At 38.9% G+C, this 15,761-nt stretch overlaps 1 protein-coding gene across 1 annotated transcript; it reads left to right on the forward strand.

Annotated features, from left to right (window-relative positions):
* The first annotated feature begins 3,492 nt into the window (after window positions 1–3,492).
* On the forward strand, window positions 3,493–9,990 carry LOC100730571 (lysozyme C). Its single transcript, XM_003476090.2, has 4 exons — window positions 3,493–3,637; window positions 5,434–5,598; window positions 8,527–8,605; window positions 9,113–9,990. Exons 1-4 carry the CDS (start codon window positions 3,502–3,504, stop codon window positions 9,177–9,179), a joined length of 447 nt encoding a protein of 148 aa, XP_003476138.1. The 5' UTR covers window positions 3,493–3,501; the 3' UTR covers window positions 9,180–9,990.
* The last annotated feature ends 5,771 nt before the right edge of the window (window positions 9,991–15,761 follow it).

The following is a 15,761-nucleotide window of genomic DNA, read 5'->3' on the forward strand; positions in this document are numbered from 1 at the left end:
GTGATTCCTCCACATGCAGCCCTGTCCTTCAGCTCCCTGATAGCTTCAGTTGCATTTGGGTGCCTCCTCAAAGCCTCATGGCTCAAGGCTGGGCTTTTGGCAGGTGATGGGATCGTGGCAGCATGATGCATCTAAAACAGTGCTTTTGCTCACACTACTCACAGTACCTAAACACTAGAAACCCACCCTCAGCCTCCTGCAGTACCATGGCTAAAAGAGACTTTTTAAAGGCTGAAGTGTTCCTCACTATCTTCCCTGGCTATCCCTCCCTTCCATGTGTACTATTGTCTCAAATTTGCTTGTACCTCGTGGTCTTTTTGCTTAGATTTTGTTAGGTAACTGAATGAATCCAGGAAAATGAATCACTGAGACTTTCTTTTGAGAAATTTGGGTTCTGTGGTTAAAATAAGACCCATGACTACAGATGTGTGTTAGAGTCCTTCATTTCATATATGAATTTCATGTATGAAATTTCCTTATTATTTCTAACTCAATTTCCTTATTATCTCTAATTCAATTTAATAGGTGTTCATCTCTGTAGGCCAGCCATGTGCCTTTCACTCTTTAAAAATTTTATTGTTATATTTTTGTAGTTCTTAAATCAAATCCAACCAGCTCACTGCTAAGCAAAATCTCTACCCCATGTCTCCAATCATTTAAGGGGTTTTGTGTCTCATTTTCAGAATCTCTTGTTCAACTCTCCAAGCAGTGATTTTTCCCACCATCTTTCTCTGAGCCTGAGAAAGGTCATAGGCTGGCTCTCCTGACCTGGGGGAAAAGATTTTAGAGTTCAACTGCTCCACATACAGAATCCAAGCAGTCTTCTCCTTCAAAGCACTGCTATAATTTGCTGCCTTGAGAGTTCCTTAGATCTCTCCAGGTCCTAGGCAAAGAACCAGTTTGATTTTTCAGTGATTTCCCCCATAAAAGTCCTTTGGTGAAAGCTTTCCCATCTTCCAAAAGTACCACTCATCCACCTTTGATCAACTTACATAGATATTTTTCAGTATTGCCATTTCTTTGCTTTTCTACTACCCTTGTTCCTTTTTACTTTCTGCTTTGTGTTGTGTTGTGTTGTGTTTTTTTGCTGCTATGGGTCAGGCTGATCTGGACTATATGTGCACAGAGATCTCAAGTCATTCTCCCAGTATCTAGAACTACAGGTGTGTGCCAGCTTCACTGACACCTTTCAAAATTCTGTGGGTATTTTACTAGGATTTGAGGGAAGCAAAGATAGATCTATGACTCCAACTCACCATCTCTAAAACTGACTCCATAAATGTTCCTCAGACTTTCATAAATGCCTTTTTTTCTGATTTCTAATTTTTAATCTTTTCTTTAAAAAACAACAAAAATGAAAATGACACAGAATTTCAAAACAAAATAATCAAAAATCAATGATAGTTAACATTTTGCATATTGTTATCTTCAAAGTAGTTGTTTATTGGATGGTTTCAATTGGCAAGAATACTTAGAAGTCAGAGAGATCGTTGGTCAAATTGCCTTTGTGAAGCATGAGTCCTGTAACACTCACCATAATTAATTACTCTTTCCCTATTTGAGAAGTAAATAACCTAAATAAACTAGGAATTGCAAATAATTAACAAATTAATGCCAAAAAAACTACAAAAAACTCTAAGATCTCTAAGCATCTTTCCTACAAAGCAAAAATATACATGTGGCAATGAATACAACATAGAGCATATACAAAATTTCTGGGAAAAATAAACTGCATCCCAAATCATACCTATTTGATATTTTATCTTTAAATGGCTTCTTCATTGTTTCAAATGAAATACTAAAACTATATCCGTATTGGTTAGCTTTCCTGTTGCTGACACAGCTAACAGGATGAGGGGGTTTTTGCTCACAGTTTCTGATGATTCAGTCCATGATTAAGTGGCTCCAAAACAGGACCATCATGGTAGAAAATCATGTTGCAACTATGCTGCACAGTGTATGGCAGCTGGAAGCAGAGCAAAGGAGCAGCACCAGAAAAGAAGGGGAAGGAACCAGAGATAGACATGCCCCAGCCCTCCAACACCCACCCAGGCATATCTAGAAGACTGACTTACTAATCCCCTTGCTGGCTGTTAACCAGTCAAGTTAACAATTAAGTTTACCTATCACAATAACTGAATGTTATCACTACCTATAATTCCTGCCCCATGGATTATAACTAAAGAAGTAAAAAACACCCTTTTCTTTTGAAGTAGTCACAAAGTGTGATTGTTATCAATTGGCTCTAAGTGGCAAGCATATATTTGGTTATCCAGTCCCAGAAATCATATCTCCATACTGTTCAAACATTGGAAAAAAATCAATTTCATCACTATAGGACTAAAACCCTAATACATACTAACTAGATGTTCTTCCAGGTTGAGATCAGAAAAATACACAAGAGATCAAACACTAACTTTTTAGCAGATTTCTGTCTCTTTGGCATACCCAAATTTGGCTCTGTACACTACTAAACAACTGAAATGAGATTAGTTCTGAAAAAAATTGTGTTATTCTTGACAAAGTCCCCAACAGCAATTGAGAGCCAGAGCTGATAATCTTTAATGGCCAAGCAGAAAGAAACTACCATTGGTGAAAAACAAGGTAAACTACTATCAGCTAATATTTTATGTGGCTCAGGATTTTTCTTCCTAAGCAGATTCAGAGCATGTTTTCTGTTATTTGTTTGTTGTTTTTGCTCTTTGCTTTTTTATTTCAGTCTTGACGTCATTGTTTCTAAGACAGTACACAATCTTCTGAGATGATTGTTTTAAGGTATCAGTTGGATATACAGGTGTGGGTAGACTAATTTTTAAAGTCTTACTGGTTTATAATAACGTTTTATTCTCTAACATGGAAACAGGAACAAGAAATGGTAGAAAGGGGGTTAATAAAAGAAGTTACATGAGCTTTTTGTTGTTGCTGTAGTAAACATTGATTGGTACAGCTAAACAACTTATAAAGCTTACAAAGAGTCCAAGGTAGGAAACTGGATGAGAAGTAAGGTGTCACGCTATATACCCTTTAAAATGACGGCACTTGCCTTGTGCCCATTTGGTGCAAAAGAGTGTAGAGAACAATTTTAAGTGAAGAAGATAAATAAGAAAGTGAATTTACAAAAAGATTAATGAAACTGGATGTTTGTCATAAGTCATAACTGATTTAAAACTATACAAAATGTGCGTATTTTTCTCCACACTTGCTCAAACTCACAATAACATAGAAGAAAGTTCCTATTGTAGTAACAGTGCTACTTCCCTGTAAGCCAAGTCAACAAAGAATATCACTCCATAATTCACCATAGATTAATTCTCAAAACAACAAAATATCTCTTTTCAAATATTAAGAAAAATCTTTTGAAGTTTGTGGACCAATGGGTACTTTCTGCTTTGCCCAAAGGTCAAAGGCTAAGCCTACCAAAGAAGGAAGAAGGAAGTCCAGGGACATTAAATACCAGTACTGGCTTACATAGGAGCCCAGAGGTCTGACTTCCCAGTCAACATGAAGGCTCTCCTCCTTCTGGGGCTTCTCGTCCTGTCTGTGACTGTCCAGGGCAAGGTCTATGAGAGGTGTGAGTTGGCTAGAACTTTAAAGCGTCTTGGAATGGATGGCTACCATGGAGTCAGCCTGGCAAACTGTAAGTCTTCTCTCCTGCTAACCTCCCAATCATTAGCCACATATGGAAGAGGTAATAAAAATAAATGGTAGCAGGGCATTTTTGTGCTAGACACTGTTATTTCTTTGTGGGTTTGAATATTTACAATCGTTAAAGCGTCAGTTCAGCCCTTTAATAACAGACATGCTGGATGAAGGAGCAAGGGGAACGGGAAATACTCTACACATTCTACATCACATGGAACTTGTTATCCTCTCCCAGTCCCTCTAGATTGGCCTATTGCCTCAGATTCAAAGGCTCAAGAAGGCTGAGTACAAGACATTGAGGACCTATATAGAACTTGGACTCTGAGGTAGTAGAGTAACACAGTATTTTTTCTTTTCATAAATTTCCCTGATATAATATGAGACTTTCCAGAGAAAAAATTTTTTTAAAATATGTTAACTCTAGCCAAGCATGGTAGTATATGCCTATAACTCCAGCACTTGGGAGGCAGAGGCAGGAGGATCATTGCAACTTCAAGACCAGCCTGGTCTACAAAGTGAATTCATGGCCAGCCTGAACCACAAAGCAAGACCATATCTCAAAAATATTTTTAAAAAGTACATTGACTCAAAAATGGAGAGTAGCAGCCTTTTCCTCCTTCAGTCACTGATACATGGTTCTCTGAAATTCGTCAAGAAATGGTCTGTTCTTATTTATTCAAGGTTGACTAATTTTCATTTTCTTCTATGTAATTTAGGATGTGCCAAGGAGAAATTTTACTTTATAACTTACTTCATATTTGTTAGTATAAATAATTGATCTTTGAGGTTGAAGTCAAATGTTTCCCTCTCAATAACTATTTTGGAAGGGCAAGTAAATAGATGAATAAATGCATGAATAAAATTACAGAATAATCTTTCCTATTTTTTAATCCTTGTGGCAAGATTCTAATCTGACATACAAATTCACCTTAGGTATTATAGGCAAATTTGTCCTGCTCCAGGGAACCCTTACTTTTCCTAATAAAAAGCATTTTTCTGCTTGGTTGTGTAGCACAAGCCTATAATTTCAGCTACTAGAGAAACTGAGAAAGAGGCTTGCAAGTTCAGGACCAGCCTGGGTTTCATAGCAAGACCTTGCATCAAAATAAAATTAAAAAGGTGGGTTGGGGATGTGGCTCAGTGGTACAGCTCTTTGCCTTTCATGCAGAAGGCCCTGGGTTAGATCCCCAGCACAATAAATAAATAGCAAATAGATTAGTGCTACAGAACGTACCTGCTATACATCCCCAGTGCACGTGCACATGCACACACATACACACACACATACACACACACAGAATGCATTTTCCATCACATTTGTATCTACTATAAATTTACTAAATATACTCAACAACTTTGCTGGCTTTTCTATTCTAAACTGAATGTTGGCAGAAGAATGAGCTCAGAGGAAGAGTAAAAGCGTTGGGAGAAACAACCATTTTAAATTTTTAAAAAAGTATTTTCCCTTGCTTTGTCAGTATTACAAATTGTTTCCCACTGCAAAATGATTCTCTTCTGGGGCCTTTAAATTATAGTGTTGGGTTGGGCAGGGTAACTGGCATCCATAGCTCCAATTATGCAGGAGCCTGAAGCTAGATGGTAATGTTAACCTAAGAGGCCACATGGAAAACATACCAAGAACCAGTCTCAACAACAACAAAAAACTAAAGTGGTGAGGTATTTTTTAAGTACAGCTTCATAAATTAGAATTAGCTGAATAGAAGCAGTGTGGGGATATGGTATAAATCTTTCAGTATTACTCTTTATTACAAAAAAATAATTTCTTTCCAGGGATGTGTTTGATCAAATGGGAGAGTGATTATAATACAAAAGCTACAAACTACAACCCTGGAGATGAAAGCACTGATTATGGGATATTCCAGATCAATAGTCGATACTGGTGCAACAATGGCAAAACCCCAGATGCAGTTGATGCCTGTCATATATCCTGCAGTGGTAAGACAAGAGGGTATTGTGGTGTTGACCGGGGCCTATCTGGTTACAGAGAATAGAGGCAATGGCAATAATATACCCATGAAGGATTCATCAGTTATCTTAGGGAAACTCCACCCTAACTACAAGAAAGTGGCTTCATCTCCTTCAGATTTCCCTAAGTGAGAAATTAGTGCTGAATAGTAGAGTTCTTACTTAACATGAACGGAAGTCCCAGGATTCCATCCTCATCATGACAAAAATAAAAATTAAAAATAAGTAAAAATAAAGAGACATTTTTAAATGTTCAAATATTTCTGGAATTATTTATTTGAAGTCCAGAATGATGCCATATCCCTATTTATTTACAGATAGTCAAAGGAAGTTTGGCTTTATGGTCCTTTATTGATTGTTTTATCTTCTCTTGACAAATGCTATAAATAGAATACTAGATATCATTGGATACCTATGCACTTTTAGCAATAATTACAGGTAAGATTTTAACAGTATATATTTGTCAAAAGGTTTTGGTGTGTATTAGTAACTACATGATATTTTATTTATAAATGCATTTGTATCTCTAAAAAAATTATTTTCCAAAAAAATTACTTTCCAGATAATCACATTCACACATAAAGAATAACTTCTGGATTTATTCATTTGCAATGAAACTCACTTTATCTTATAACAAAGGAACACACAGAATTTATTACATGACACAGACATGAGTATTAAAATAGAAATTACAGATAACCAACAAAGAAAGAAACGGGCTTTCTATACACACCTGTATGGAAGAAACAAAAAATATGAGAAGAGGAAGCAAAAAGAAAAAGTCCTCAGCCCCCAACCTGAAGAACATTGATCCAGGAAAGGTAAATACAAAGAAGATTGAGGACAGCAAAAACATACAACATCAGGCACAGCACTAATGGACATAAAGAGATATCTTCAGGACCTCATAGATGAGTTCAACAGGGAAATATTTAGCCAAGTAAAGCAAGATATAAATAGATTAATAAAAGAAATGCTAAGCACCTCTCAAGAAGACACAGATGGAAGAATGGAGGAACACAAGAAAAGAGGAGAATCATTTGATGAAAAATATAAAGAAAACATAGAGTACATGAAGCAGGTTCAAAGAGATTAACAGGAAATTAAAAACTCCATTGAAAGCTGGCAAAACTGCTTGAAAGAAACTAAGGATAGATTATCCAAACTGGAGGGCAGGTTTGCAATGTGGGGTCATGAAAGGAAAAATTTCTTAAAAATAACAAGGAAACAAGCAGTAACAATACAAAGGCTAGAATATGACAAGAAGATCTATAACTTAAGAATAAAGAATGTAAATGAAGAATCAGGGGTACAAACAAAGGAACTACAAAGGCTATTCACAGAAATAATTAAGGAAAACTTCCCATATGTAGAAAAGGAAATGATATTCAGATGTATGAGTAATACAGAACTCCACCTACAACCAAAACAGAACTACACCCAGGCATATAATAATTAAGATCCCAGAAATCTAATATAAGAACAGAATATTAAAAGCTTTCAGAGACAAAAAACAGATTACTTATAAGGGAAAGCCCATCAGGATTACAGCAGACTTCTCAACACAAACCATCAAATCAAGAAGAGTTAATTATTTAAATGTTCATATTCCCAAGGGACAAGAAAAATTTTGAAATTTTTTAGTCCAGTTGATTTACTTTTGAATACAAAAAAAAAAAAAAACAGCAACCAAAACCATACTATGCAGAGATTTATATCCACTGATAACTTTTGGTATATATTCTGGCAGAATGTATCAACCATGTTTACACAAGTGACATTATATCATGCCCAAATGGACCCATATACAAATGGGTAAACTATGTTTTTACAGAAATTAAATTTTATTATATACACTGCTTTACAGTTCACTTATCACAGAAAATTGTTTCCATATCAACAAGTACTAATCTGTGTTATCAAGAAAGAGGGTAAATAGAATCATACTATATGAATATTATAATTTTTGACCAAACTATACTAATGAGTATTTAGTTTGTTTCCATTTTCCCCTTTTATAAATTGCTATGAATAACATTGTGCAAACATATTTGCATATGTTTCTTGCTATTTTTTTAGGACAAATTATCAGTAGTAGAATTGTTGAGAAAAACTTTACTAAGCATTTTTTTACAGTATTAATTAATGAAGACATATTAATAATTTTAAGCTGGATGTGGTGGTGCACTCCCATGATCCCAGGATTAAGGAGGGTGAGACAGGAGAATTGTTGCAAGTTCAAGACCAACCTGGGTTGCAAAGTGAGCCCAAGGCCACCCTGAACCATGCTGTGAGACATTATTTTAAAAAAAACAAAAACCCCAATAATAATAATTCTATAGCAAGCATGTACATTGAAGTAAGGTTATATCATGCCTACATGGATCTACAAATATGTAACTGATTTGTAGTTTTACAAAAATTTTATTATATATATTTCTTTACTGTTCACTTATCAAACAAAATTATTTGATATTAACAAATACAAATTTGTAATAGCTTTTAAAGAAGGTGAATAGATTTATTATGTGAATACTAAAATTCATTTATCTAACTCTTAAATATTAAGCACTTGTCTACATTTTTCCTTTTATAAATTGCTATGGACACCATTGTGCATACGTACATATGCATTTCTTATTTATTTAGGATTAATTATCAGGAGAACTGGACAAATAATAAGTAGGCAATTTGATTTTTACAGTGTGGAGAACATAAAGGGCATTTGTTGATATTAGCTAGAAATTCCAGGGCTTTATATGATATTAGCTCATGAGAAGCAGAATGCTTTATTTCATGCCAAATGTGATGAATGAAGGCTTTTTTACTCATTTGGATTAATCCAACTTAAAGTGAAGTTCCAATGACAGTCCTCATTCCTCATCATCTCTCTTTCAGTCTTGTTGGAAGATAACATCGCCCAAGCTGTGGCTTGTGCAAAGAGGGTGGTCAGGGATCCACAAGGCATCAGAGCATGGTATGTATTAAGAATTAAATGGGAAAAGCTTTATCTCCCTGATAATATATGCAATGAGAGAAGACCTACAAGACCAAAAGTATTATGCAGGAGTTCAAAATTACAGTTTTTAACTTACATGAAAACATTTCTCCTCCATCTGTCAAGAAACAGTCTACTTTAACTTAGAGACTTCCTCTTCAAATACACCATTTATTTCAGGGGATTTCTAACGTTTTTAAGTTTCTACACACTACAGTAGTTCCTCATATTTTGAAATTATTCATAGAATAAATAAATGTGCAATAAACATAATGCAATATTACTTTTCAGCATTCTGTGCTCTACTAAGGATTTGGGGAAGAACAAAGTATATTAATTTTGGTTAATAAATAGCAATAATAAGCTCTAGCTATGGTGTATATTCTACTTATTGACAAAATATATTATTATCCTGAAGTATTTGAAATGTATATTTCAGTGAAGACATGTTTTAAAACTTTGTCACTGTTTCATTTTTCATTACAGGATGGGATGGAGAAATCACTGTGAAAATCGAGATGTTTCTCAGTATGTTAGCGGCTGTGGAGTATAAAAGCAGAATTTTCATTTTGCAGCTCATTTTGCTTCTTTTACAAATGAAGGGAGAAGTAGCTAAGGGAAAGATCACACTTACCTTCTTTCACCTACAAATACCAATCAAAGAAGCTGAACAAGTTACTTTTTCTTGAAAGCCTTAGGTTCACCCATATGTTCATTACTCACTATTAACTCTACAATTTTCAGTAGCACATAGAAATAATGCTGGTGAACTCAGCCTAAATTCTTGATTCTCAAAGACATCTCCAGTACATTCAGCTCTTCGGCAATTAAGAATTAATCTGGAATGGTACCATTATTTGCCAATCATACATTTTTCAAACAGAGCAAAAGAACATCCTAAAACAAATGGATCTCAGTGAAACATTAGCTGTGTAGGCATCTGAAGCCTTATCTCTTCAGCCAATTCTTTAAACAATTTAACAACTCTTCACTGAACAATATAAAACATTTTAAGGAGCAGAATGCCAAAGTGCTAGAACTAGAGACTGTCTGAATTAAGAATTTGGTGTTCATAAAGGCTGTGACCTTTGGTACAAGTATTTTCTGAAAAATGCTGCATACATACAGCTTTAAAAGTACACTCACACTTTATACATCAATTTGCTCTACCGTGAAAGAATTTGTACATGGATCTTGCATGATGAAGGCATTAAAGACGGATTAAATGAGCTATTGCTCTTCCCTACCTTAGAAGCATACATTTCAACTAAAGCTAAACCTCATGAGCTTGCAGTACTAACTAACCACAGGGTTACATACATTGTAAAAAAAATAGCATTAGCAATAAAAAGTATGCAATACAAGTCTTGTCTGTCTTTTTTCTAGACCTAGCTGATATCACAAGTGAACAAAATATACATAGAGTATGTAAGAAAAAAAGCAGGACTCGACACTCTTCTACATCTTCATTTGCGCAATAACAGTAGAATATTGCTGGAGAAAAACTGACAAGCATACTGAGACATCTCACTTTAAATTCAGGCCCATTAACCTCACCTGGTTCTTCCAGGTGGCCTGGCCATCTCAGTCACCTCTCTTCAATGTCCAGTGGGGGTCCCATTTGCCAACATCAATATAGGAGAAAGAAACTCCCCAACAGCTAGGTGTTTGCTATGAGTTCATGTTCTCTAAAATAAAAGAATGATTTCCAGGAACAATGGAGATTAAGAGCAGAAAAAATGTTTATTGGGAAAGAAACCTTCTGCCTGAGAGATAGACAGAAGGGGTTCTGAGTGAGTTGCTGAAGACCCTGCCTTGTCTCAGGATTTTTATAGAGCAAAACCATGAAGTGAAGCAGGTCCAACATGGGGAAAAATGAGTAATCACAAGGTGAATATGAGTTGGAAGAAAACAATGGTCAACCAATAAGACTATAGGCAGAATTGCATAGGTAATTTGGCTTCAAGAGGTTCAAATGGAGAAACAAGTCTTTTGTACCAAGGAGGCAGAAACATAATAGGGGCTTTTCATGGAGGGGTTGTGTGGGAGGCTGTTTTTCCTGAGGTAATGAATACAGATTTAGAATATCAGTCACTGTTGTTTGTCCTTAGGGGAAGTATGTGGGGGCATTCCTTTTCATCTTTGTCCTGAGGTCTGGCCCTAGCAGATGTGTCTGCCTCTCCCACAGTTGCAGTGCATGCAGTCTTGTGCACTGACTCCTTCCAGGGCCAGCCTTCATCCTGCTCCCCCAGCCTCACTGACAGAGGAAGTGGGATTCTCAGATTCCAAAACTGGCCCACATGCCAGGGCAAGGAGAAGCCTCAGATAGATACGGTGTCAATCTAGAGTCATACTTTGTATTTCAAAGTTCCCGATATTCAGAAAGGATCATATTACTTAGAATTAAGAACTAATGCTCCTACTTCAAGACTGATATAGCTGGCCTTCTGAGTACTTAACAACTGGAACTTAGAGATTAAAGTTTTAAAAAAGTAAAAGGTTTAGAGGACAACCAATATTTTGGACTTTTCCCTTCAAGGTCAACCAACCTCTGCATCATGAAGGGACCCCTCAAAAATAATACTACACCTTCAATGATTCTCCCAAGCACCTGAGAATAATTCTTGGATGCCAGGGGTTAGTGTTAGGTCTGAGAAGAGTAGAGGAAGAAGGGAAAGGAGTGGAATGGAAAGAGTGGACGGCTGTGGCTGCAAAGATAAGAAATGTAAAATATAACTAACCTTTATTCTGGGAATGCAGGGAGAGACCCCCCGACCCCCAGGGCACAGCATCTCCACCCCGGGGCCAGTGGTCTCTCTCTGGAACACTCTCTAACACGTGGAGTGAGGCCCATAAGTAGCCTCTGTCTGGGGTGGACCCCAAGGGGCATTAGGGATGCACAGGCAGCCCATTGGCACACGTTTGGCGCCAGAGGCAGGTTCTTAGGGATGGGGGTATAGGGTTACAGGTAAATCTCTAAGGGGTGGGGGAGGCAGGAGCTCCTTAATTTGGCTGAGGCTTCTCCTGGTTAAAGTGTCCGGTCTGAGCCAGCAACTCTTTCATATCCCGCCTTATGATTATTAGGAAAAGGGGCGAAGATTTCTCTCTGTAACTACTTCCTGCTGGCTGAGGGTGCTGTATTGGAGTCTAGGGGAGTTGACGGGATGAAGGTTGATGCCCAGGTAGACGCTGATGTTAGGTGTTTTAGCCAGGACAACTTCACTGGTGAATGCACGTATGTTAGACTGGAAAAAAACAAAGAAACAAGATATTATGAGGAGACATGGCACTGTCATATTTATGGACCCAAGTGAGGTAGAGCAAAAGGTGTCTTTGATTTAGACCTGTTATTCTATCAGGATGACATTGAGGTTTGCAAAGCAGAACTCTGAAAAATTAAACGTGGGATTAGGAGGAGTGAAGTTATGAGAGGTGCTTACTCCCCCATTTGAAAGCATAAAAGTTAAAAGGTAGGTAGGTAAGGTTTGTCTCTGGTATATATGACATTGGAGTCTGTAGGAAATCCTGTTAGAGAGTCCTGCTATAGAAATGATCATTAATAGAATGTAATAAATTAAGAATCAAACTGGACAACAAAACATGACAACCTGTGAGTCGTAAGGCAGAGATGAGTATCAAAAGGATGGTTAGATCTAGGGCCTGAGTGATGTGAAACCAGGATGGCAGTTTAAAAGGGAATAAAAGCATTTTAAGATTTAGGACTGGGACCTGTATAAAGATAGGCCCTGTTTGTAACTGGCATAGGTTGACCTTTAATACTCCATGAGACATTGAGGATTTATTAGCCTAACAACTCAGTAAGAACTCTGTATATGTGGTCTCTGATGTCCACGAATATAGAGAATGTCTTACCTTGAGGTTTTAATGTGATTTAGATTCTGAGACAGATATCTAACAAGGCGGTTGGCCCCTGTGACCTGTGAGGGTTACCAGTTAGGGTGGCCAGGCCACTCTCTGGTGGCAAGGATAACCCAACAGCCCTGGAATAAGGTCTTTTGGCAGTGACCTGTGAGGGCTACCAGTTAGGGTGGCCAGGCCACTCTCTGGTGGCCAGGATAACCCAACAGCCCTGTAATAAGGTCTTTTGGCAGTGATCTGTGAGGGCTACAAGGTAGGATGGACAGGCCACTCTCTGGTGGCCAGGATAGCCTAAACAGCCCTGGAGTAAGGTCTCGAAGAATGCCAGGATGGGGGATTTTGTCTGATGTCTTCTGATGAATTTGAGTGTGGCCCATGGCGGGGGGGGGGGGGTAGGTAGCTTCACCTTGTGTAGATTTGTCTGTCTCAGAATTGTAAGTGTTATTTAAAATAGGAACAACCATAGCAAGGTCTCTGTGGAGGTTGAAGGTCAAATTTTGCCTTGTTGTTTGAGATCTGGACTGTAGCAAAAGTTATCTGTAGAATTAGTAAGTATGTAGGAGCTTAATATGGCATTTAAGATTATAAGGCAGGCAGGCTGGTAAAATTATCAGGTGGCCAGTAATAGTGAATAAATGGTAGAAAAATTGTAAGAAAAAAATAGCCTCTCTTGAGGGGAACTGAATTGTAAAAAAAAAATTTGGGCGGGGCCGTGAGACTTTGGAAACACGCACTGTTTAAGGCAGCTTGAGATGCTGAGATAGCACCTGTAGGAAGAGAGCAGAGTTGTGCCTGGGGCGGGATGAGCACCACCACACAGCAGGCAGGGGGGGCTGACATGGAACATGCAGAGTGGGCGGGGCGAACGCCGGGACACGGTAGGTGGGGCAGGCTGAGGTCCCACCCAGAGGCTTACTGTGATGCGCTAAGAGGGCACAGGGAGCTGCGACTGCATAAGAGGGTGGGGCTTGGAGGCCTGCAGTGGTGATCAGAGGTGGTGCCTGGCCCCATGGAACTATGGCGGCTGTGGCACGCAGCTGGCACGTGTCCGGCACCATGGGGCGGCAGTGGCAGGCTGTGTGCCCTGTGCCATGGAGGGGCGGGCTTGCAAGGAACATGCAGCATGGGCAGGGCAAACGGTGGGACACAGTAGGCGGGGCGGCTGAGGTCCCACCCAGACGCTTACTATGACGCGCTAAGCAGCGCAGGGAAATGACGTATTTTAGCTGTGACCATGTAAGGGGGTGGGGCTTGGAGGCCCGTAGTAGTGGCCAGAAGTGACGCCTGGTGTCATGGATGGATGGCAACTGCAGCTCACATCCGGCATCGCAGAGGGGCGGGATGGCAACGACGTGGTCAGGGTTGCTGGCCCAGACCGGACACTTTAACCAGGAGAAGCCTCAGCCAAATTAAAGAGCTCCTGCCTCCCCCGCCCCTTAGAGATTTACCTGTAACCCTATACCCCTGCGCTTAGTAACCTACCTCTGGCGCCAAACGTGTGCCAATGGGCTACCTGTGAATACCTAATGCCCCTTAGGGTCCACCCCAGACAGAGGCTACTTATGGGCCTCACTCCAGGTGTTCAACAGAGTGTGTTCCAGAGAGAGACTGCCGGCCCTGGGGTGGAGATGCTGCGCCCTGGGGGCTGGGGGGGGGTCTCTCCCCGCATTCCCAAAATAAAGGTTACTTATATTTTATACTTCTTATCTTTGCAGCCACTGCCGCCCACTCCTTCCACGGCCGTCCACTCCACTCCACTCCACTCCTTCCAGTCCTCCTTCCTTCCTTCCTTCCTTCCCCACTCCTTCCTTCCCCTCTCCCCTCTTCTCAGACCTAACAGGAGTCAACTAAAGTGCATCTTTCAAAAAAGAGGGTCACTAAGGAGAGGATACTGCACAGTAGCAAAAAGAGCTTCATTATATTTGTATTATACTAAAATACCTGTAATGCAGCCATATTGTTCTATATGTGTCCCCCCCCCACCCCATGACCTAATTGATATGTTAATCAATGATTTCCTCTGTAAAGAATTGTAAATCCCTGGGAACCCTCCCTAATTGTTATGCTAACCAGTGTTGCCCTCTACAAATAACAGATGTGGTGCTAGAATAAGCTGACAAAAGATTGTTAATTACTGCTAGACTTCTTTGTTCTCTGCTAAGGAAAACCAAGATCTTCCTCATTAGCAGATTTCCTGATCCACGCCCATTACCCCTTACTTTGTAAACTGTGATATGTACATAAAGGCTGCAAGTATTGAGGAGCAACAAACAGCTTTTGCAACTCGAACTGCACTGTGTCACAGGATAAAATAAATCAGCGCTGCTTTTTAAAATGTTTTTGCCTCATTTTTTGAACTCGAGTTTCTGGGCTCATTTGTGCCTTACAAGAGGAAAGTCCCTGTGATTTCAGAGAAAACCATATAGTCAAGCAAAGATCATTATCCGTTCTAACAATAACATGAATAGTATATTTTAAAAATCTAGAGAAACTAAGAGTCTTTTCATATAGTCCCAGAAGTAATTTACCTCTGGTAAACCTTAACTGACCTTGGAAAACATATAAGTAGATTAATTTTGATTAACACACTTCTTATTTTCCCTTGGTTTTAAACACTCAAAGTATAACCAAGAGATGGGATAATTACTAATAATTACAAAAAAACAGCTAAGCTAGATATAAAAGTGGCTCCAAACACTGAACCAGTCTATACTGGAAGTCCCCAGCCATACCTGCAGGATTTCAGCCCACAGGCACAGAAGGTCATGATTCCGAGTCCCACTTTTCTAAAAATGTGTCCTTCAGCCGGTATTAGTATATTAGCAATGTACTATTTAGTGAACTTTCAAGTACTATTTTGGTAAACATTTGGTTTCTTCCATGGATATACCTGTAAGAAAAAATTGCCAATATAAATATTCTAGCTACTAAAGTTTCTTAACTTTGTAGTATAAATTAACTTCCTGTTATCTATTTCAGAATTCATGTTTGAAAACATCCCTACCAAAGTTCTTCAACTCTGCAAAACAGAGGCAAGAACCAGGCATGGTGGCATATGCCTGTATTCCAGCACTTCACAGGCTGAGTCAGGAAGATCACTGCAGGTTTAATTCCAGTCTAGGCTGCACAGCAAAACCCTGTCTCCAACACACACATACAAACCCACACACATGCTCCCCCCCAAATAAATCCAGAAGCCAGATCCCAGATTTAGATCCTGTAATAAGAATCTTATTGGCCTAATGATCTCAAAATA

This window comes from Cavia porcellus, unplaced genomic scaffold (assembly GCF_034190915.1).
Source record: "Cavia porcellus strain 051 isolate PalLab524CR breed Dunkin Hartley unplaced genomic scaffold, mCavPor4.1 scaffold_8, whole genome shotgun sequence".
Classification (NCBI taxonomy): Eukaryota; Metazoa; Chordata; class Mammalia; order Rodentia; family Caviidae; genus Cavia; species Cavia porcellus.

What these genes read in the sequence shown, in the direction of transcription:
- LOC100730571 (XM_003476090.2), top strand. Translation starts at nt 3,502, where the DNA reads ATGAAGGCTCTCCTCCTTCTGGGGCTTCTCGTCCTGTCTGTGACTGTC. An exon ending in TGGAGTCAGCCTGGCAAACT is followed by an intron (nt 3,638 to 5,433) that starts GTAAGTCTTCTC and finishes ATTTCTTTCCAG; the next exon opens with GGATGTGTTTGATCAAATGG. An exon ending in CCACAAGGCATCAGAGCATG is followed by an intron (nt 8,606 to 9,112) that starts GTATGTATTAAG and finishes TTTTCATTACAG; the next exon opens with GATGGGATGGAGAAATCACT.